We start from the raw sequence: 25931 nt of genomic DNA, 5'->3' as shown, positions 1-25931 counted from the left end.
ACAGACAAAACCAAGTCAAACGTATAGTAATTGTTAAGTGCGCGAATGAGTAATTCGTAGAATTTGTACAATCAGTGATGACTCTTTTTTTGAGTGGCTTAATTAAGTTTACGGTGTTATACGTCACGAATTGTGTTCTGTATTGACTTTGATAAGTTTTTATACAGTATGTTGAATGCAATTAGAACTTTCTGTAGAAAAAGTTGGTCATTTTACAAACATTTTAAATTTGTTTATATGTGTATATATATATATAGAATAGTATTGTTCGATTATTAATTTCTGTATGTGTTTACTATATGTGAGTTATTTCAGATGTTTTTTTTTACGATTTGCATATCAAATATAGTAGATGTTGATGATGCTGTACTTGGACAATTGTATTCATAAGGAAAATTAGACAAAGGATGAATATTTGAAGTTTAATAGTCTGGTTAAAGGCATTTCTTACTTCTTTCTAGTATTTTCACATATGATTCCTGAATGTTGAACAAGAATTGTACATTAATTCATATATATGGGAAAAATATGCAAAAGTGTATATTTGGAATAGCAAAAAGCTATCGAAAGGATGACAGGAATGAAATTGACAATGAAAAATGGCTGGCAGATAGATAAAAAAGTACTAAAATGGTATCAGAGGAGATAAAGACAAGAAAAGTGATGTGAATGGATGAAATAAAATTATTTATATTGATGGTGAAAGTTATAAAATGATGATTATTTAGCTAAATACATATGTATATCTTATTTGTACTTATATTTTTATGAAAAGTATTATTTATTTTAAATACTATTTATTATTGGCACGTTTTACGTTAAATGTATTACATTATTGTATTCATCGCAATAATTTAACTAATTATACATTTATTTTTTTAGAACTGAATCAAGAGCAACAAAAGATATTGATCGATATAAGAAGACAGAAGACTGTTCTATTGTTAGAAATTCAGGTATGTAAAATGATTTTCTAATCATCAAAATCGAATGATACATGCGACATATTGGAATTTAATACCAGAACATACATATATTGGAGTAACATTACGTACTTACATATACTAAACTTTTATTTGAACCGAATGACTATTTGTTTAAAAATATATTTTCACCTGTACTGATTGTCATCTTCAAATCTAAAACAAATTGTGATAAGATAATATATATTTATGAGCACATGAATCGCTTTATATATGTATGTACATGTGTTTCTAGAAATCTATATTGCTAAATATGTTGCGGTGTATGCTTATGCACGTGTACCAGATCATCTATTTGTGAACACTATAACTAACTAAGCAGTGGGATAGTAAATTGTTCAATTCACTGGATGAGGTAGAGGAATTACATTTATATTAATGAAAATATAAATTAAATACAAATACAGATTCACTGCAACATGCTATATACTTTCATTTTCAATATCCACACACATGTTATAATATTTGTCTCGAGTTTCAGAAACACATACATATATTATGTGTCATAGACATTACTTATATTCCCCGGGCTCGCAATAATTTCATTCAGAGTCTGGATTTTTATTATACGTATACAATTTTACAGCGACAATGGTGAGATTCTGCACTACTTTGTGTCTTAACGTGGCCCTAATTGTGGCTCGGAGCATGCAATCAAAACAGTGTCCTACTTTTAAATTGTTCATTATGCGACGATTTTCGCAAGTGTTCATACACACTTATTATGTATGCTCTGTATGTATTTCTTTTTTGCGCTTTTTCATCGATGCAAAAACTTTATTTTTTTTTGGTGAATTCGCCATGTTCTATTTTGGTCGTGTAGTCTGTTTTGTTTTTATTTCTGTCTGTTCGTTGCGCAATAGTGCACCCCATGTGGGCGTTGACGTAGACTCGGTGAAAAACGCTTTTCCGAAATGTCGCCACTGTTTAATTGAATCACGTAGGGTAGGGAGTCTTTCATCGGCCGTTAATGTCGTTCATGAATACTAACTAGCCGGAAGTGTCTATAAATCTGTTATTCAGTTTGAAACTAATGAATTTTCGTCTATATAACCATGAACACGTATGGATATATTATTATTGCCAGCAGCATAGCTCGGTCGTTAAGCTTCTGCTTAGCGTCGTGAGGTGCCGGGTTCGATCCCAGGGCCGGGCCACGAGTGAAAATGAATTTTTCAGAGTATGCTGCTGGTCAGACCTGGATTTGTGACTCCAGGTTGATCGTTTCCTATCAGATTTTGCCAATTTTCTCTGATTTCATTGTTGAAACGGTTCCCGGTAAAAATTGGCTAAAATCCTCCCTATATACAATACGTCACCAATAATTTGTGTTTGATTAATGTGCAATAAATAAGTTTTTCTACAATTTGATAGATGTCTCATTGAGTTTTTCAGTGTCTCTTAATTCAGTGACTTATATAATGGATAAAAAAAAATGCTGCATTATTTGTAATTGGCCAGGAAGGCGCATTAGGGTTGCCTGTAAGGCCTTCGTGGTATGTGTCTGTAGAAAAAAAAAATTATATTTGGAGCACCTATTATTGTTATGTGATTTTTTTTAACCCATCTTGGATTGTGGGTGATGTCAGACTTTAAAATAAGATAAATTAAGCTGTGTTCAGATCTGAAAAAATTTTAAACTACTTATAACGTATACCTGTACGTTATCACCTATACATACTGTTGCGTAGGGGTGGGTGGAGGATCCAAGTAAAAGGCCAACAGTCGTCTCACAGCATTTATTGATGATTAAGGAGATACACGCACTGGCAGTGCTCAGTCCAGAATGACATGATATCGCCTAAGTATCGCCTTATAAGGGATAGATCTCTCAGGACATCTTCGACGTCTAATTTTTTTACCTATTATGGTCACGTACGGATATGTCTTCCCACGACATTCGCTCCCGTGGAACAGGTCAATTCTGGGAAGTGCAATCATTGTTTGGCTTACTTGCACTTAATCCTTAAAACCACTTACACCGGTCTCTAAGGACGCTACCCGGTCTAATCGGATCGCAATTACTCGGCGGCTCTTTTTAGTATACGTAACAATACTAATGCACAAATGGTTTATTTTACATTATTTATACGAATATGACGAGTTAATATAGTAAGTTAGTAAGGAGTCAGATTTGTATATTTTATGGACATACGTTACAGTGATTTCATACTAGCAGTTAATGTATACTTTCACTGGCGTTTTAGGGAATTCATATTACGAATACTTTACATTTACTTCTAATACTTCTATTAATCTTGTGTCTTCTTCTTTTATCTCCAACAGAAGTTTTTCGATATCTTCTTCAGTGTATACATGTTTAATAACATCAGAGGGACAAATTTGATGATGTTAGACCAAAATTTTGCAGTTTTTACAAATACAACTTCACATGAAGACCGTTTGATTCCTGAATGGAATGCTCTATTTTTAATAAATTGGATATTCGTCAGTCCTTTCTTCCAGTTCGTGTTGTACAGTGGCGGCTCGTCCATATCGGCTACGGGGTTGTTTTTTTTTGCATTCAGGGTTGTTTTTGTTTTCAGGGTTGTCATTCAGGGTTGTTTTTGTTTGCATTCAGTCACCATTATGGTCAACGAGGTACTACAGGCGGTTGATTAATCTTTGCAGCTTTGCTACTGGTGTTATGATCTAGCATCTAAATATGTTGACACCATGTTTTCAATGTCCTGATTCGTGTGATATGCTTTCACCGAGTTAGCTCAAAGTATACTTCTACAATTGAAAGTATTTATATATATATATATATATATATATATATATATATATATATATATATATATATATATATATATATGTATATAATATAATTAAGATTTACTGTAACATGTATATATATATATTATATTTAATTTAATAGTTTAACTACGATAAACACGACATACTTAATATTTATTATCGGTGAGCCTTCCACATAGTCAACATTTAAATCTAATGTCGTTAATGTTTAATTTGATTATTATTTAATGTGATTAATCATTGAAATAATTCGATAATCTTGTTTAAATGTAGCATATAACATGCATTGTGGTCGTTTAAAGTAATCACCACTTATTCTAATCAGCATTTAGTGTAATTAACATTCAACATAATTTCACCTGAACTTGTCATTTTGAACAGTTTGGCTATTATTGTATTATATAATTTTAAGCGCTTTGCTAGAGCTTTGTCATGCAAACGGTAGATTTGGAAATGTATGCCGATATTGTAAAAATATTTCTCCAGTGACTTACATATGTACATATGTACTTAGATTTAACTCTTATGTATATTTAGCATATTTATACTGCATTTGAAACATTGTTGCATTGATCTATGAAGTAATGAAGTTGGTGCCAAACTTATATGTATAACATATTAAATGGAAATTTCTCAATGACGTTCATTATTACAAGGCTATTTATTCTATGTTTTTTTAAAACTGAGTTAAGGAAAAATAAACACACGCATCAGAGCGAGACAATGATACTTGTATATAGGGTTTGTAGGTATACATCTGTCTCATTCACGTTTATTTTTATGTTTTTTTTCCCTTCGTTTGATGATATATCGATTCGATATGCCCTCGTGAATTTCATTAACGAGGGCGTACCCTTCCAGCACGTATGTCGTTACGTACGTCACGCGATTTCAATGGAAATCCATTAGAACCCCTCTTTTTTATTTTATATAGATATGTATGTATGCAGCATATAATATAATATTTTTATAGAGTGAGTATCTTCGTTATGTGCACTCGCGTTTGTATGTTTCGAATTTTATGCAGAGTCGATTGCGATTCGGAGTTTGTCAGAATTCCGTTCTACTTCTGGTTATACATAGATATATTTTTCGCTGCAAATTTTGTAATTTCGTTAAGTCGATTCGTACTCGAAGCCTTTGTCGTCGCCTTTTAATTAAATTACCAAGTTTAATACCCTTTCGTATTAGTGGTGACCGTACTTTGAAACCACCCCCCCCCCTTTCTTCTATTTCTTTTCGCTGCTCTCACGACCGAACGGTGTGGATTATCGAAAAATTTAATTTCGTGTGTAAAATCTTAGAATGGATTCACAATCTGTTTTTGCGTGCTTTTTAATTGAGCAATGTATCTTTCGTGAGTGAATTTTTCATACGTAGTAATTTGCAGTAGTAAAATGCGATAATAAGGGTAGGGGTTTTAACGCGTTTTTTAGTGTGATACTATTTTTTTTAGAAATGTTTAATTATTTATTTTGTGGGTTTTCTTAATTTTGAATTGTTCCAACTTTTTTTTGGCACATTCGTGAAAATTTTAGTATATGATCGCTTTATTTTGTTTGTCATGCGACGGTTGATGTTTGAACATATGTATGTATGTTATGTATTCTCAAATGCATGTTTTTTTTTTACATATGGTTAGATTATTTTAGTATATATGTAAGTACTAACAATTTTTCAAACAACTAGACATTGAATACAATTGTGACATCTATGGACGATCAAAAAATTTTTATACACAGCAAATTTGCGAGAAATACATTATGTGGTAGCATACATAATATTTAACGATTTAACGAATATGCTTGACACATTAGTATTGTTTCATTAAATTTTACATTTTAATAATAATACTGTGGTGCAATAATTATTTCGCTTTAGGAAATTAAAATTATTATATTTTTACGCGTATTGTTATGTATATTGAGAAACATCCAATGCACTCAAAGTAGTTGATATATGTAGTGGAGAAAGTGAAGAGATTGAAATGGTAAACGGGTCACGCATATATGTATGTAGAAGAATGGACGAAATGTGGAAAAAAGAAGTGCTGGAATCGTATCCGAGAGAATGTAAAAAGGTGAAAGAAAGAATGCAAGGAGGATTAGTGGACGAAATGTGTGGGGTGAGATGGATGAAAGTTGCGCAAAACATGAGACGAATGAAACCTTGTTGGAGAGGCCCCCCATCCATCAGTGGATGGTGAATGGCTGTAAATTATGATGATGAGAAACAATAATTTCACATACATAAATTATCACTTGTTTAATTTAATTACATATTAGGGTTACGCTTGAAATTTCATAGAAAATAGAGCTGAAAATGTTTGAAAGTTGCGACCGAATGATCAGGTAGAAGTAGTACACTTACTTTCATTGAATTCAATATCGTATAGAATACGTACATACATAGGTTATAATACATATGTATATGAATTTTTAATAAATCGTCGTCATCATCAGGAATTTTCCACGACGAATGACTTCTCTATGACGTGAAAAGCGCAAGCAGTGTGTTAATTTTCCCGTCACGCGGCGCCACTGTCGTTCATTTTCCTGTGTCGCTCTTCAGTCGTCGGTGAGACGCGATACTTACGGGACGTGTTCTCGTTTCGCGCGCGCCTCTGTTTGTTTTCGTTACGAACAATATTCAAAAATCGTGCATACAGTACAACAACGTCGATTTGTGAATACCTTTTTAATTGTGGTTTGTTTTATACAAATACGTATACTATTTATATAATATATATATAAGATACATAAAGTATTGTGCGTTTTTGAGTTCGGCACGGATTTGTCTCGTGAATTAGTAAGTGTGCGATGATTTTGGCAAATGGCAAATTTCAGCACATCGTTCGAATTATTTTTAAATGGTGTCTCTTCGAATGTGTTTGTTGTTTTTTGTTTTTTTTTAATGGTTTTACGTGTTTGTGGAAAATTATCGTTCGCTTTGTTTGTCCCTTGACGGCGGACAGATTGATAATTCTGCATGCAAACACGGAGGCTGTTTTGTTTGTTTTGTTATTTTTTTTTATTATTATTATCATTCGGACTTGCTAAGTGGAAAATGTTGAACGATCGATTGATTTTGTGCGTAATCTGTTTTGTATCGTGTGTGAAAGTTTTCGTGTGCAGTTTTCAGAAGTCGCTTATGAAAGTGATGTATGAATCATTCCATGATTATGTCAAGTTTGGGGACATGTTTGTCCTCTTGGTACTTTATCTCGGTAAATATTTGTTAATTGTGTGTGACGTCGGCTTTTCTGCACGCTGTGTTCTAATGTTCGCCAAACTTGAAAATAGCGTGTCTATAGAATGGCGATTCGATCAATCAGATGGGGATTTTATGTACTATGGTTAAAAGTGTTTGTGGAATATCAATATCGTATGTGCATATATACATTTCGACATACACAGTTTAACTAGTCGACGAGCAATAGTTTGAAATTAAATGATATGATCTTAAATAGGGGTAGTATATTATGAGCTAAAATTTAACTGGAATATTCCGTAAGCTGATTGAATTTATCTTAAATATGAGGGAGCGACTAGTAAATTGCTGTCGACATCTTGGATACTTTGTAGTTACTCCATATGTTCTTCATTTGTGTTTTCTTGATTTCATACTAAACTATACTTTCAGTGGAGTTTTAGGGAATTCATATTCCGAATACTTAACATTTACTTCTGATACTTCTATTAATGTCGTGTCTTCTTCTACTTCTAATAAAAGTTTTTCGATAACTTTTTCAGTGTGTGTATGTTTAATTACATCAAGAGGCAAATTTGATGATGTTAGACTAATTTTTGCATTTTAGTTAGACCGTTTGGTTCCTGAATGGAATCCTATTTCTGGAAGCCTATTTTTCATAAATTGGACAGTCTTTTTCTTCCCAATTGGTGCTGTCATGATCTAGCATCCTAGTCAACTGCATTTTTTCAATGTCTTAATATTTTTGGCATACTTTCACCGCCTGAGTTGGCGAAAGTATACTTCTACTAAATTATTTATAATTTTTCTGATGAATACAGATTCACTTTAACATATATCCTCGCCACTGCTGGTTAGATTTGGGGGTTTTGTGACTCCAAATCGATCGTTTCTCTATCAGAGTTTGCCAATTTTATCTGATCATTGCTGAAACGGTTCCTGAAAATTGTTATTAAAAAATCTAATCCTGTTGTCACAAAAATCTGCCTGTGTATAATTTGTATTAATTATACACAGTAATCTGAAATCCATAGATGTCACTATGATTATTATTTCTGATTAATTGTTATATTCTATATATTCTGATTGTATATGTATGTATTACTGTATTTCTGATTTCTGATTGTTTATGTATTTCATTAACGTACACCCGTCGCATTGGAGCAAATCTGTAATGGCGAGTGTGTATTGATTTGTGACAATAAAATAAATAAATAAATATATGTACATATGTAGGTTTGAAGATGGTTGAAGGAAGTTGCGATAGTCTAAATATCACACGCGTGGGTTGGATCCTTTTGTGTTTTATATGTTTAAATTTTTATAGGTACATACAAGATCGACTAAAATTATTTGACAAATTTCGATCATGTAGCTTATGCATGCACTTATGTACATATGTATATGGGAAGCCTTTAGGAATTCTTTTAAAATGATTGGAATTTTAACTCAAATATGAAACTTGCGTTTATTTTATGTCTATTGGATACGATATTTGCATGTTCAAAGACTTCTGTAGACGCTTCAAGTGTTGCTTAAATATTCAGAAACGTTCTTAAAATTATTGCTCTGGTGGAGCCGGGTACTTGAAAACTGGTTATAGAATATATTTTTGGGCCAATTCAATACTACGAAGCGGATATTCATTCATATTAACATTAAAACTTAATTAGCTTATTTAACAAAAAAAAGTAAACATTAGTTGAGTGCGTCACCGGCAACACTCTTATCACGTTCATACATATTCCTATTGGAAAATTTTACCGTTATATTTCAGCTTGTCTTACGCGATTTCAGCGGCTCGCTATGAAATTTTTCAGCTGTAAAATTTGTATCATTTCACAAACTAAAGGTTTTTTTCGCCTCATGTGCGAACGTTGCAACGGTTGTTTTTCCCATCGAGTCGTTGCAATTGCAACCGTGCTCTGTCGGTCGACTGGTGTACCGCAACTGCATTCTTCGTCTATCCAGTTGCATTCTTTCTCGTTATTTATTTTGCGTCTCTCGTGATGAATGTTGCTCGTTAGCCGGTTTATATATTTGTGAATTGTTTTACTTGTATTATTCCATATATTTATTTGTGTCTACTCGAATCAGGCCTCTTCTATCCATACTATATATGTATGTTTAAGGTGATGTAGTCTTCGGGCAGGATATTAGGTCTGAATATAAGCATCTTCGCTATAGCAAGCTCAATTTCCTCATCCTTTACTATGTGTCGTAATAACTGTTTGACCCAAAAACTAATATACTGTCGCCTACTTGCTTGTACAATATCGTTATCTCTGGGTAAACTTGAGTTATTTATTTACACTTGAAAATGGTTCATTTATTTTTTATTAAATTATATATATTTCATAGTTGTAACATTTTTTTAGTAGAATGAGTCACATATGTTTAAGTAAATAGTATTTATTTTGAAATATTCATACATACATACATTATTTATAATTCATACTTTTTTTAATTAAATATTTGGCGAAATGGTGACTTATATATAACAATACATTATTTTATATGCAATGATTGTAACTGATGTCACGTTCAAAACAAAATCCTACATATATTCGGAATTATTCACATTTTAACCATCTTAGATTGCAATATTGGGAGTACGACAATATTGGTCACTCTTGTACGTACGTACATCATGTTTGAACGGCTATTCTGATCTTCCACTGACTGTCTCGTATCATGTTCCGATTTGAATTTTGCACGTAGTGAATCACTCCGTATCGCATATACAGTTAATCGTGTGAAAGCATTTCATCGTTTGACACGCTGTCGCATCCTGGCTCTGCCTGTCTCTCTATCCGCACGTACTGCAATTTATTTCGGCATGTAAATTTACCCATGACGTATCTCGATGTGTACCACTTAATGGAATATTGTATCATAAAGACGATTTACCAATTGGTTTCTGCACTACGGTCACCTGTTCTTATACGACTCGCTTCCTGATTAAACCAACCGCTGGTCTGACACGTGTACGAAATTGAGCCGGACGTTTCATCTGCGATGAATGAATATTTGATTCCGAAAAATTATAATATCGGAATATATGGAATCGCACTTCCCGGAAGTGTGTAAACGAGGAATTGAAAGATATCTACGTTGTTTCCACTGATATTTTTGTTTTTGTTGATAGTTACTTCGCATCTAGTATGCGTGTACTAATAACTGTGATGTTTATAATCGAGTGAACTAAACAGTTCTTATCGTCGGCTGTCCGGGCTTATCACTAGGCGCTTCCGTTCGTTCGTTTGACTGTAAAAATGTTAAACGTTTGCGTTTGTGCTATCGATCAATGTATGTACGTACGTATGTATACGAATGTAAATAGTAAAGTTTCACTTGTACGAAGCTTTGCGCAAAACTATTCAATTGTCATATATCTGTCCAATTAGCGAATTTTCGGTATCAAGTCTGAGTAGATGGCGTGAAAGTTGGCCGAATCTCAGTTTCGCAGAATTTGAATGGTTAATTGGATGTTGTATAAAATGCTTTTTTTGTGTGTAACTGTTACGAAATTATGTTAAGTGTGAGTGAAATTTAAAACTGTTGGTAAATTTGTCCTTTCTCCCCCAAATTGGTGAACAATTAGCTCCCCTTAAAAGTAAACACAGTCCATGTGTTACGTTTAAATTTTTCTATTGAAAGTCATACGAATGTATTCTTACCCCTTTCTTGGCTTGGGTAATTTTTATAAACATGCATATGTTGTAGATTTATTTTTATATAATGCAGGTTTTTAACTTTTATTAAGTGCCATAGCATAGATCGGGAGTGCTAGCGTTTTTTTAAATGTGCAAAACTATCTAAATAAAAAAAAAACACATGCGCGTACCTCTCTGTGTGTCTACGTCCTTACAAAGTAGTTATTTTTATTTTTATTAATAATTGTATTACCTTTATGAAGTATTGAAAATATGTTTTAATTTAAATGAATTGAATGTATAATATGATATCTGTTTTATCATTTGAACCGTTAGGTTTGAAAGCGGCATTAGTCCAATTTTCTTCATTTCAAGAAATATTTCACAAAACATTTAATACAATGTTTTGCATTTAACAATACTTAATAGAAAATACTGGTAGCCTGTAATACGTTTATTCTGATTTTCCAAGATTCTGGACATATCGAATTAAAATAAGTGATAATAATTTGTGAATTAAGTCAAACAGAAAGTGTTTTTGGAACTGAAAATTAGACTTATGCCACTTGCAAATATAACGGCTCATTTGTAGAATCGTAAAGAACAATTTATTATTGAAAGAATTTAAATTATTTATATATGATAATTCACTTTTACATCTTTAATAATATTGGCCGTATAAAATTGGTTGATGATGATTTTCAATAAAAGCGTAAAAATTGACCTTTAAGACTGTTTATTGCTACGTATTAAATTTGTTTAATCTTTAATATATGAGAAAGAAAGTTTCACGTATTAATTGGAAAATTTAAATTTATTATAATTGAATACCAATTTCCAATGCATTAGGAATGCGCTCATTGACCTTACTTACCATTGACCTTTTTTTTCATAATTTTTTTCATACAATGGAGGTCTGTGAAATGTCTGATATCATCACTGCTCAAACGTTTCCCTCTAAAATACACATACGCATTCATCCATTCTCACTCCTTTTCTGTTTATCGTACACATGTTCAGGGTTCATTTTTTATTCGTTTCCCGTCGTGGACAACTTCCTGTCCCGCGGGTTCAGATCCTCGTCCCGACGAATCGGCGAAAGGTTTTTGAACATATGTATATGTGTATATATTGCATAAAATGCAAGTACCGTGACCGTGTCTTTATCATTCTTTGTTGAATGTATTTGTGTATGTGTGTGAACAATTTCTTTTGATCATTTAATTCAATTCAGTATGTTTGCGATGCGATGCGCAAACAAAGACTTTATTGCTGTGCGGATGAGGTTATCGCGTGTGCATTTTTTTCTTCATTTATTGCATTAATTTCGTTCCTCGAGTCGTTATGCATGCCGCTTCATTAAAAATGATAAAACAGTTGCACAGAACAATTATGTGTTCGTATCTCTATGTAAATTGAATAATTGTGTTGTGCAATCGAACGGTGATTGATCATTATTGTGTCAGATCGGTGAGAATGAAACGAGTATAGTTCGGCCGTTATAGCTAGGAAGTGTCGATTTATTCCCAAGAAAGTTTTAACATTTGTAGGAGTATTTATGTCGGTCAAACTATATTGTGTTTATGTATGTGTCATTTATATGCACATATGTATGTCCGTGGGAACGTATTTTTGTATGTATAAGGCGGGAAATCAGATATGTTTATTTTATAGAAGAATTTTATTTCTATACAGCTCAAATTATAGCGTCGCTTATGACGTTATTTTTGCATCGTATGTGTATGCTAGGTTTAAAATTTTCCCAGCGATATGCTCGGTAAATGTTTGCATGTCATTATGTTGTGCGACTATGTATTATCATGGGCCGAAACGTGTCGTCCGATTTTTTAAATAATAAAAAAGGTGTTGATAATGTGCTTCGCTCGGTCCATTTGACTTTGCGTTTAATTTTTTCCTCGTTTTTGCTTTTTATTTTTATGTTTTTTGTTTCTTCAGAGACCGCTAATTTTCACGTTAAATTTATCTCGCTGTCGCAACGTTCGTTCGACTATTTTTATGATTTGTGAACGATGATGATGATGAGTCAGAGCCGGACTTTGGTTATTCGTTTGTGTTGTATGAATGCGCTTTTAATAGCGGGAAATGCAATTTTTAGCAAGGCCACTACTTCTCAAGGAAATTGTTGACATTCTTTTTTGATTTGCATGTTTTAATGTCAAAGTTACTTTTTACAAAAGTATCAATTGGGTATTTTGTGATTATTGTCAAGTGGTTTTCGCAAACGTTTCGATTAATTTGGTGAAAGACTAGTCATTTTCTATTTGGGACAATTCCTATAATTTTATGGTTCATCAAATATATTTTTGCAACGTTTATGGCTAATTTGATTTAAAATTTTCAAATCCTGAAAAATACATCAAATCGTGTTATTTATTGGCATTTTTAAAGCCCGCACTGCTATCAATTTTTTTTTCATATTTAATATCACCATCTTTCGCTTCCATTCATATCTGTTTTGAGCAAGTCATCCATCCCCCCCCCTTACTAATTACTAATTTTTCTAATTTCGTTCACCCATCTTCCTTGTAGCCAGCAGCATAGATCGTTGGTTACTGTGTAATGCTTTCAATTGTTTGATCACGAGTTCAATCCCTGACTGTAATGCTGGCCAGATCTTGGATATGTGCCTCAAATGTAGATCGTTTCCTTTCAGAGTTTGCCAAATTATCTGATTTCATAGAAACGGTTCCAATAAAACCCAGAAACCCTGTCCTATTTCTCGCAAAATTTGAGATTACAGCATCTCGAATTCGCTGATTTATAAAATGCTGTAATTTTGTCCACATATGTATCTGTGATTGTTAATCGATGTTTGTAATTGGTCTTGGATAATACCTACAGTACGTATGCAAAATGTATGATGATAAAAATAACAATAAATGGGTGTATACCTGTATAAATAAATAAACAAATAGCAGTCTAGCCCTTCTTTCGACCATTAGTTTTGCTACTTGTTATTTCAATATCTATATTTTTATATATAAAATATATGCGTATTAAGGTAGTTTCTACTGGCACAGCACAGGCCGGCAACTGACGTAAACAGCAAGACGAAAAGTATTCTTTGGTACATTCTACATGGACACATTTATATGTTCACATTTATATTTTATTTATATTTACATTCTATATGTTCCGTAATGTGTACGCGGCGTGGATGTATCAGCAGTAACCGACAAAATCTATTGATATTATACAGTAGTACATCTCACCGTATTCTTTATCCACTGTGGAAATATTCTTGCACCACGTGACGTCATAATAGCGAGTGAAAGTAACTAATGAAAGTGCGCATGCGCATTTTAATATTTTCGGAAACGTCATATTGTGACAATTTTGACTCGGCGATTCGACGCAAGCAATTTGTAGCAATTTGCAAGTCTTGTAATGTATGTATGTATATGTAAGCCGATTTTGCCTTGCACTCGATCAAAATTTGTATGAACGTGTGCTGCTACATATGTTTGTACATATATGTATAAAAGATGAAAATTATTAATGTGTAGTAAAAATGTTAAGAACCGATTTAATAAGGATCAAATAACTTGCCGGCATTTCCCAATCAATCGAATTTGACAGTCGTCAATGTCTATTTGTTAAAATAATAATAAAAAAATACAGATACGGGCAAGTCAATGTTTTGAATTAGCCATTATGTCATAGCTGTCCCATATAACGTATTACAACGTTATATTATTATATAATGAAATTTATTTCGACTCATCTTGGAACGATTCGACTTTATGTACATATGTATGTTAGTTTTTTTGCGGTGTAGTTCGTGCGGAAGTTGTGGGCTGCACTGGTGTTTTCCTAGTAAATTTTTATTATCACATCCGACTGCAGGTCAGTCTCGGTCCATTCACCAAAAAGAGTCACGATTAATTTTAGAAGTTTTTTTACAGCTATCGTGAGTACATATTCGCATCGCGCCTGAAGAGGCTTTCAGCTTGATCGTTCTTCTCCCCGTCGTTGTAGAGCTGAGCCTTTTGTGTCGAACGTATTTGAGCTGCCGGCTTTCAAATTTTATCGCCTGCAAATGGGATTCCCGTAGGTCTATTTTCGTACGCGGAAAACTCGAATCGAATTATGGAGAGGGTTCTGTATTCTATTTTTCAGTTGAAAAGTGAAAGGGAAGGGATCGTTTCTTTTGTGCTAGGTGGAACGTCATCGGTCAATGCTTATTCAATGTCCTATCTGAATTTTGAGACCTTGTATGTACATATGTATGTAGTTTCGGTACATGATTTTGTAGCGTTTTGGGTTTGAAATTAATTGTTAATACATGCGTTTGTGTTGTAAATAATATATGGACCTCGGCAACGCAAGCTTTTTTGTAGTTTGTGGATGCAAAAACAAACTCATTTTTGGGCGTGAATAGAAATGGATCTACGGGAGCTTAATAGGCGAGCTTGAGCTTAATAGGTGTTCGCGAAAGATTTAATGATTGATGTGATGACATTTTTTTTTATAAAGTGTCGACATATTTTAGTCCTTTATATATATTTTTTTGCAATGTCATTTTGTTTTTTCGCGCGTTTTTAAAATCATAATAATGGATAGCTGCTTATAGGTCGTATTTTTAAAAGAAAAAGGTTCGAAAAATATATTCAATAGGGCGTTGTCCTAATTTGAGGTCGTGATACAGTTTGTTAATTCGAAAAATAGTAGTACAACTACAATAGAATTATTCCGCATCTTATACCGGGTTGACACAATACGAGTGCACTCAAAGCGAGTCCGCTAATTTGGTTACTCGGACTAAATTAGGGACTCGCTCTGATTTTAAATGTCTGGTTCGTAATTTTTTAATTGCATAAACCTAGTAGTCCTGTTTTGCCCACTTTATTTTAATGCTTTTATTTAGTTTTCTTTGTGATTTTGACTTCCGATCGTCAAATCTGCTATTTCGAGTACTTATACAAGATTTCTTTTGACATTGACATTTTTCAAAATTTTACAAAAGATTTATTTATTCGTTTTCACCATCTGTTTTGACTGCAAGTCAGGAGGCTAACTACTAAATTTATATTGTTAGAAAACGTCATTCTAGCTCTACTCAACGATATATGAAAATATTATTGCTATATGTATGTATGTAGTTTTATACTATAAAAAACTTATTGACGAAAAACTCAAACCCCATCTCTTTCATTCGAAACGTTTGTCCATCGTTTATATACGGAGAGTGTGCGTAACGGACAGCGAAGAATTTTCCGGACGCGCTGTTGACCGGAAATATGAGTTTTTTTTTACTACCTATCCCTCCCTTTTATCCACCCATTTCCGCCACCCCTTGTCAAGTGCATCGTCCGAAAAACATCAAAGCCAACCACACACACACACACACACCGTCAGAACATTTCCAATAAACATAACGACCATATGAAGGCGACATCCGGAAAATTACACGACTACGGGGAAAACCAATAATACACGTTACACGCACTCATGTACTGAGCATGGTGGGCGGTGGGAGCTTTTAAAATGTCTTGGATCGATTCGTCGTCGTTGTCTAATTCGTATATGACGCGGTCGGATTAATCAACGTCAATATCAGACCGTCGGATGTTTCTCCCCTTTCGGGTAATTGGGCGCGCCCTTCTCTCTCGCTCTATCCAGGATTTGTCAGGTTCGTCGCTTTATCCCTCATTATCCGACCCTTGTGGACCCACGTGGGAGGGAGTCCCGGACGGGTTCGCGGTACGTGCTCTGTTCAAAATTTTGCACGGAAATATAATAAATGCATTTTGGGTCACTATCCCGTACGAATCACGTCGCATTTTCATCCGGTTGTGCGTGTGTTGAATTTGTAGGTGGGTTATTTTTCGTCGGGTTGTTATTTTCGCGATGGGTGTAATATTTTTCTCTAGTATCCCTTTTTTCTTCTCGGAGTGGAAGTCGAACGGTGAAAGGTTGTGGGAGATAAGGTTCGTTCGGTGCAAGGTGACTTTTTTAAATCCTATTTTATTGAAATTTTCGTCGGGGGATTTCTATAATTCTTTTTCATTTTCTGTGTATTGGTACTAAGTCGGTTGGTATTTATTCAGAGCCAGGCCACACTGGGTGACTTGCTAGTCACTGTCGCCCTAGCGAATTTGCTCGTGGTCACTCAACTCGGGCAACCAAAAGCGACCATGAATCCACTCACCTATAAGAGTTTTCAATATGTGACGATATATGTAGTCACATGTTTTCTTAGTTTTATCACTATTTAGTCACCGGCAACTAATCACCGACTGTGGCACCGCTCAATACAATGCTATTCATTTTGAGGGCTTGTGTTGGTTACCCAAGCAATAAAATTACCGTAACCAGACCGAACGCCGGTAACCGATTATATGTCTTGGGCAACCAGGGAGTTGGCCGGGGTGGCATGCTCCATACAACTGTATACATTTGCGCAATAAAGTTGCCCACCAAGTTGCTTGCCACTCACACGGTGTGGCCCGGTTCTTAGGATTTATAAATCTTCGTCATTTATTTAGAATGCTTTGTCCTTTCAAGAAGTTCGCTGTCATACTAACGTTTAAGTAAATCGTCATATTATTAGTACGCATGTAATCAGTTTTAAAAACAGTAGCATTTAAAATTAAGTGTGGTGTATGGGTTTAATTTTTTTTGCGCAGCAAAAGTAACCACTTTTGTGTTTTTTAAGCAATTTGTACGTATAAAAGTCGTATTAGGTTTTTTAGTGCTTGTTAAATAAATTTATAAGGGTTGGCGAGTATTCAGCATTTTTTTCAGACCACTTAGCATTCATTCACAAGTAAGCCGTAGTCGTAATGAGAGTTTCTTTTTCGACAAATTGTTTATAAGATGTTTACAACTCGAGGCTTTCAAGAAACTGTTGAACGAATTAAACGTTCAAATAATGAGCCATTTCCATTTAGCCAACGACTATTATTCTACTTCGGGTTTGTTTTTCGACTTAAGCTGCCATTCACAGAGGCCATTGTCAATATTTTGGTTGTTCATTTTCACCGTCTCAGCCCTTTCAGGGGATGCCAACCCCGTCTTCATTGTTGACACGAGTCGTCTCCTGCAAACTCGCCGCCTTCTCGGCTTACCCCTTACGGTCAAATATCTTTTGTTTAAGCTATTTTATAATTAAAATTTGCTATATGCATTATTTTGTGTAGTCGGTGTTTTCGAGACGCACTGTTAAAGTGATCCCAAAAATGATTATTAGGGATCAAATTTAATTTGACATCATTAATGCAAATTCCTTATTGGTTCATGTGTATGCTATCTATAGTTTGTGTGAAAATAAAATTGAGTGTGCGATTTTAAAAATAAACGCATCCTTTTTATTTAGCAAATAAAATCGCCCAAAAGTGTTACCTTTCGTGTTCCAACTCATTTTTCACGTGAAATGTCTACGTACGCATGCCGGAAAATGTGATAGATCACGTTTTTCTCGGAAAATTTGCATCGCGTTGCAGTACATGCTATCTGCTGAAAATCCGTTCAATTTCGTCGTGTAATATATGTATGTATGTATATATGGAAAAACTCATGGGTCTCCTTATCGAAATTCGAAACGTTGAAGGATTTATGCTTTTTTGGGGTGAACGTGTGCGGTTCGGGTCGTAATTTTTCCTACTAGGACGATAATTTTAGAACTCCAGAGCGATTTTTTCCATTTCAGATCGCATCAGGATATTGCAGGACTTTTATAAATGCGCTTGACGTGCAACGATTTACGGACGTTATCGTCGTGATCGTTAATAATTTCGGCGGAAAGAAAAAAAATGTTGGTAAATTTTGACGTAATGGTGACTAATCCATTATTATAATGTAATGTAATGCTCCGTTTATGGTAATAAATTAGCTCAATTTATTTTAACGGTCCTCCGCGTTGGTGTGCTTTGTATGAACTTTCCCGCCTTTCCTAATATTTTTTGCTCATGTATCTCGCGTGTGATATACCGATACATATATATTATCATTAATGTTGCTAATTTGAATTAATAGCGTAAACATTGTTGCGTACTTTTGTCAATTTCTTTTGGACCATATCCGACTGTTTTGTTTACGAATTACGATAGTGTTATCGTTGGAATAGTACAGAAATTGGCAACCAGTTCGTCGTAAAACTAGTGTGCATATTCTAAGAAAGGATTGTACCTATACACAATTGGTTAGTTAAGTGAATTTATGGGAAACAATTTTTTTTACATAAATTAAATCCTTTACTACCTTGTGTAGATGATTTGTGTCTATTATATGTATACTAGTGTTGTACCTGATGACATATCATCGCATGGATGTTGGCATATTAAGTTATAAAAAAAAAATTAAAAGAAATGTGTCGTCGGTCATGTACTTGAATTTTTTTACCTTCAAATACTTTCCCCACGCGGTCGAATTTTTTTTAAATACCTTTTTAAATATAATTATATTTAATAGTTTAATATGAAAAAAAATGGTAAAAACTACCTACCTACCTGCATGTAAATAATATAAAACAGCAATAGAAAAATTAATTAATTTAACATATGTATGTCAAGGAGTCAGGTAAGGAGACACTATCTCTCCCAAGCTCTTCAATATTCAATGCTTGATGACATTTTCAGGATCTTGAAATGGGACAAAGTAGGTCTCAACATCAACGGTCACTTCTCGAGCCACCCTCAGTTCGCAGACGACATATAGTATATACTAATAGCCCGCTGGAAGAACGGATGATAGATGGACGAAAGAAGAACTGGAATGGTACCCGAGAGAACGTAAAAGGGTGCAAGAAAGGCCACAGGAGAGATGGGTGGATGAAATCAGAAAAAAATGTGTGAAATGAGATAGATGACAGTTCTTCAAAATAAAGACGAATGGAATTGTGTTAGAGAGAGGCCTTCATCCGTCAGTGGATGGCGAATGGCTGTGAATGATGATGATAATTGAAATTCTATTGATCGTTAGTGATTTTATGTATCTAAATACCACACGTGGAGTAGAATACTGAAAGAATTATGTCAATTATTTCAACTACCATCGAGCAGTTTTTGGCGGAACATTGAACATTCTTTAGTAGAGCACATTACACGGTATAGTCATTGGGTACTTTTATTTTACTACGTAAAATGTTATCTATCTATCACTAGTTTAGACTTTGTGCTTTTGCGCATATTTTTTCCAGTTGCGGCATACCATTTTGATCGGTGAAGTGAATGTCGTCACCAATTAAACAGCATCATCGCGAAACTTTTTGTATGTGCATTTTTGTAATCGAGGACTCTTTTTGTCCGCACAATTGCGTCTGTAATTTACGTCATTTACCGCTCATAATAACTGACATTAATCTTTTACCGATTGCGTGAAATGATATGTTTCACATTCACACAACACAATGGTAATTTTTAATTTCGAAATGCTATTTACATATTCAACGGTATGCCTTCATAGTTCGGAATTGACTTTTACTTGTTTAGCCATCGTGACTATATTCCTTCGCCCTACGAGATTTCCCTTTCTATTTAAATGCTAAACAGGGCCAATCTCTCGGCTTCTCGCATTTCACGGTCTCGGATAGATTAGATAGGCTTTTTCAGACAGGTGCTGCAATTTTGTAGAGATTGAATCTGTATTGTGTAAATGTCGGACTTGCAGATTCTGGCGCGTGTCACCAGACGTGTGACACTTGACACAATAGTTGAATTCTTTCACGTCCGCATAGCTCGGCGTAAAGTTGACGCCTCGCCTCTGCTTTCGGTCGCTTCGAGTGTTCTTATTTGGGTCGTACGAATAGTTTGAAGAGTGCTCGATTGCTTTCTTTTCAATTATTTTGCCCTCGCCAAAGTGTTTCTTATCTTTTTGGCTCTCCTTCGTACGCATCTTCCGTTTGTACAATGGTTTATCCTTTTCCGTTTCTCGTTCAATTTTATGTCCTATTCGGGATAATTTCCTGTGATCAAATTCAGAATAGAATTCGCAGAGCTTTGTGTGCTTTTCGAAGATTGGGTTGCTAGTCATTTTTTTTGGTTTGAAATGGGATTGTGTGATGGAATGGGATCAAATATTTATCTTTAATCTTGTTTTTCGCACTCATGTAGGGTTTTGTTGTTCCAAGTTCATGTTATTATATTTCAATGTATATGATGTATTTGTTCGGAGTAAATTTACCTTTTACTTGTTGGAGATTTATACGATTTTGTACCGATTAGAGCTGCCTCTTTTTACAAGCTTTTTATTATTAGTTCTATTATTTTCATGTGTTTTTCTTTGTTGTTACTCTTCAGTTATTATAAATTACTATTTTATTATAACCGAACATTTATTTTTAATGTAAATTATATTCGCCAATCTTTGTTTTATAAATGTCATCATTAGAATAAAGAAAGTTTGCGATGTGTGCAAATTATCAACACGCCTCTAAACACGTTTACTTTGTTGTTCGTAAAAGTCGCATTTTGAAAATGTCAGCATTATTATAAATTAAATATGCAAAATAACTTTAAAATGCCTTTATCGTAAATAAATCTAAATGTCAAAGTGCACTCTTCTTAGGGATTTCAGTTTAATAAAAAATCTGTTTGTTTTCGATGTCTTTAAATGTCACAAACTTTGTAAGATTTCAGTATCGGAATGAAAGTACAGCATGTAAAAGCAAATGTGTTTATTCATTTTCGTTATAAATGTCACATACTATTTTTCTTGGAATGTCAGTACATGTTAGAATAAGTAAAGAGGACGTACCTGCTTATTAAGTGGAAAGTATAATAAACATTTTTGAAATGGTTTATTTTAATTTTTATATGCAAGTCAAAAGCATTATGTACTTAACTAATTTTATGTACTATTTAATTTTCTACGTACTATTTACATACAATATGGTAAATGAATTTTGTATGAATCTTACTAATACCACTTTGTGATATTTTCTTATGACGTCCCTTTTACGTGAAAATTTGATTTATTTCCCTTGTTCAAGCAGTTTCGTTCAAAATGCGTAACTCGTAATACGAGGAGAGGTCTTGTTTGCCCTTTAAAAACTTTCTTACGTAGGCGTTTCGCCAAGATGCTTAAAATATATTATGTGTATTATAAGTATGCATGTCTACTCTACCGCTCGGCTTTTACTTTAACTTTATCGTCGGGTTAGCCGTCGGGCGAACGATCAGTCTGCTTATCTTTCAGTATGCGTCCCCTCTTAAATTAACCGGCACGTGTCGTTTTACGTTTCCTCTCGGCAATTAGTCAGATAGATGTACATATGTAGGTGTTAGGTGTTTTAAAAATGAACATATTTTCTTTTCATCTTTTCGACGCCCTGTCATAACATCGTATTTTATTACTCGATATATAACTTCGGATGTCCGTAATCGTTGCTGGAAATTTGTTCAATGACAGTCTAGTGCAATTTTATTCAAAAGTGAACATCATATTATCGGTTCTGATGTAAGTTTTATAACTTCTAGTGACTGCAAAAGTCATATCTAGTTCGTTTGCCAGCTCGTTTTAGCACACAGGAAAATATCACTTTGGTTCTATAATTACACACGTACATACGTGACGTCACGGCTTTAATTGATACGCTTTGTCGTGTGATCTTTGATTGGAATCATTTTGTTTGACGTTTAAAGTTCGTTTTGCTCTGATGAATGTTTAAGAAAATACACCTCGTCAAGGTTAGATTATTATTTTGAGGAAAATTAAGAAAAAATAATGTATAATTAGCATTCACCTGTCTGCAAATGTCTTGAAATGTGAGGCGGGTAATAACATACGACATTTTTTATGCGCATTTTTACCATGTTTTTTCAGTGAAAAGTTTTGAAGGGGATAGAAATGGCTTATTAAAACGATGAACTGTTGAGCTTGCGCTGAAAGTAAAGGGTGTAAGTGTCTTACAGGGACTTAATGACAATTGCATGTCAAGAGCAGCTTAGGATTTGTGACAGATGATAAACATATGCTTTTGTTGGCTGTAGTGGAGGACTGTTTTAACTCATGCAGATTTTTATATGTATGTACATATGTATATAGGACGAGTTCTATAATTTAATGCTACTTGACTAAATCGGCTGGCTCAATCTGGGTCGCTGTTAAGAAATAGTACGCTATGTTATAAGTTTTCTGCAATGATTTCGATAAAACTTCTGTTTTTTTTTTGTATGTAGGTAAATCTAAATCTTCTCTTTGTTTTTTTTAAATAGTTCCTAAAAACTGAACTCTAAAACAAGCCCCATCAAACTTCAAAGAGACCTCCGCAAGAACATTTTTGTATTATAATTAAATTCATTCATAGCCGATGAACGGGTCTGGGTCACTGCAAGGGAAGTGACTTGATGGGAAGTCGAAAGATGGAAAAAATTAATATCCCTGGCACATGGTAAAGATCTTTCAATTCTCTAATCGATTCGAGTCCGCGAATCGATTTTAATTTTTTCCATCTTTCGACTTTACATTGTCACTTTCCTTGCAGTGACGGCCATCGCCGATGGACCCAATTATATTTCCACGTGATATAATTTTTTCAGGTTGCCCCTCAGCGACATTTGGTATTACACTTTTACGCATGTAAATTTATAGATTACTGGTGGTTTTACCCGGCTTTGCTCGGTATTTGTGATATAAACCGCTTAACATGGTTAATCTAATAGTAAACATTCATTTCTTTTTTAATTAAATTTATTTGAATCGAAAAAAAAATAATATTCAACGATCGTCATAGTAACTTTGATTTGTTTTCGATGCTTCCATCCAAAACTTACATACAAAGTCTCTTTCGAAATTATATATTAGATAAAGTTTGAAATCATATTCAAATAGTGGTGACATAGTGGGCTTTTGCCAATTAGATAAATAGGCAAACTCTGGTAGGAAATGATCGACTTGATATCAATGTCTGACCAGCTGCACTACAGATAATACTCGGAATAAATTGTTTTCAATTGAGGTCAAACTCGGCAAACCTCTCGGTGGTTAGCATTAAATCAACCACCAAGCTATGCTGCTGACTATGGGTATATGACGTAGAGTTCCGAAAAACCTTCCAACACGTATATAGTAAATAGTGAGTTCACTACTCGGTAATTCATATTTCTATGACCCATTTACACCGGTGAGCTTACACCGATACCGGGAAAAAACTAGACGGATTATAAAGATCGTCAAACTGTCACCAATGGTGAAATTCGGTCTCTGATCAAAAACCGATAAGGAGGTGCACGTCGAAGTTCCGGGATTCATGTTCATATAACACTTGAAACGATTACAAGTTGGTAGCCAAAGTTGTGTTATCAATACACATATATGTGGATTTTGATTGACCGATTAGTATGTGTTCGGTTCTCGGTACGACGATGACTCAACGCGTAGTATTTTTTTGCCAAGTCAACACGTTCGTATTAGCATGCATGTTAATTTTATCGTAACTGCATTCGACGCATACTATATGCCCTTAGAGCGATTATCGTCAGTGCGAATTCGTTCATGGCAATGCGAACCCAATTAGATCGTTTGCGCTCAATGTAATGTTTGTACGTGTATATTATATTTGTAAAATGTATACTAATTGCTCGGTGGATATCCTTGTTACGTTTAATAACATCCCGATTATTTTTAAATGGTGTTGTTTTTTGATGCGTGTTTTACCTCTAGTTTGACCAATTTTCTTTACCTTTTTTCAGGTACGATTTAATATATCGTTTCGCTTTCTCGCTGTCAAATAAAGTAGCCCATTTTCCGCTCGAATTTCATCAACTATCTGGGAAATGAATGACACGTTCTTATTGGATTTTTTCATATGAAAATTGTCTTCTGTTATTATGGGTTTTTGTTTGAAAATTTTGATGTTTCAACATTTGAGTGAATTTCTTTTATGCATAAAACACGCAAAAGCTTGTCGTTTTTGGTTGTATATATGTATGTACAATACAAATGGATGGGATCTCGGATGTATTGATTTTAAAAGTTTTTGTTTACTTGTGCTTTCAGAAATTTGCGTTGGAAGCAATTGTAAGAATTGGTGAATTACGTAGCAGTAATGGCGAATTTATGGATCGCGTACCGGAACTGGCACATATACACATGGCATTTGTTACATTCCAAGTGTTCAATCCGGCTCGTTCATGAACACTAGCTTGTTCATACACGAACTATTGTTTTTAATTTAAGTGCTAACAGTCAAATGGGAGGATGGGACAAACTATTGAGAATACTTAAACTTTATTTTATTTTTGTTAAATGTTATTTTTGTTACTGGTTACCCATTTGACAAAAATAACTACCGACCCTAACAACATAATCTCAAATGAATTGGGCCAACCCTAACTTAACCTTACCTAACCTAACCCTTAAATAAATAAGTCCGAATCTGTCGTGCGAGCTATTTTAGAAAGGGGCGTTCTTTTTATTTGCAGTGCGAAATGTTTTAGAGATAGGCATTTGCATATAACATGTTTAGATTTGACAGATCCAGAGAGGTTAGAGACCAAACACTGCACCAAACCGATTGAGGCGCCCACGTGACTAGTCGACGGTGTCGCCATCGAACGGCGGACACGTACAATGGATTTTGCCTGGAGCGCCACTGTCTACTTTACTCAATGCATGAACATTTATGCCCAATGCACGCATTCGGCAGCTAACTTGCCCATTTTATGAATAAAGCAACGGGCTTGCACTTTTCATGAATTCGGCAATTTTTGCCGATTTCACGGAATAGGCAATTATACGGATGCGGTTTAACATATACGAATCTCCGTCAAAGTACTTGAATATAATTGGATCAATTTATCCTATCGATAATTTGTAATGAAATGGTCTGGATCAATATCGTGTCACGAAACTTATTAAATACTGTCTTAAATTTATTTATTTTCTCATACACCTCTTAATTTTAAATTGAATTGAAAATGCTTTATTAGTAAATTTCACCGTATTTAAGTTTAAGATACCCTGGCAGTTTCTGTCATAATTTTTCGATTTCGAATAATTTCAGTATTTTCCCTTAATTAAATTAATTAAAACAAGTTTAACGATCAACATTTGCGCACATTTCTTTGTTTCATTCAGCAATGAATAACAAACGAGCTAAAAGCTACGATTAATGATGTTTGAACAACCTTTAATTGGGGCCAAAGCAATCAAAGCAAAAAACGCAACATTTTCTACTCTAGAATATTCTTACTTCCAGTAAAACAAGCGGCATTTATCAAAGCCGCACTTAAAATTAATCATTAAACCCTATTCTTCACATACGTAAGTACATACATACATACATACTTTGAATCGATAAACACACCTTAACGGTGATTAATTTAAACGGAACACTTGATCGAGAAGGTACACGAGTATC

At 34.2% G+C, this 25931-nt stretch overlaps 1 protein-coding gene across 3 annotated transcripts in view; it reads left to right on the top strand.

Moving 5' to 3' along the window:
• step (cytohesin steppke) overlaps window positions 1–25931 on the top strand; it is a 97319-nt gene that overhangs the window by 663 nt on the left and 70725 nt on the right. Inside the window, exon 2 of one of the 3 annotated variants that reach the window (XM_077443699.1) lies at window positions 883–956. In XM_077443699.1, coding sequence (XP_077299825.1) covers window positions 883–956 — 74 coding nt within the window. Of the gene's footprint in view, window positions 1–882; window positions 957–6312; window positions 6450–25931 lie in introns of those variants that run through there. The other 2 variants (XM_077443698.1, XM_077443697.1) reach the window with 2 other exon arrangements.

The sequence above is a fragment of the Arctopsyche grandis genome, chromosome 13 (assembly GCF_051622035.1).
Source record: "Arctopsyche grandis isolate Sample6627 chromosome 13, ASM5162203v2, whole genome shotgun sequence".
NCBI classification, from domain to species: Eukaryota; Metazoa; Arthropoda; class Insecta; order Trichoptera; family Hydropsychidae; genus Arctopsyche; species Arctopsyche grandis.
The sequence above is the reverse complement of the archived record's forward strand: the minus strand, read 5'-3'. Positions and strand labels throughout refer to the sequence as shown.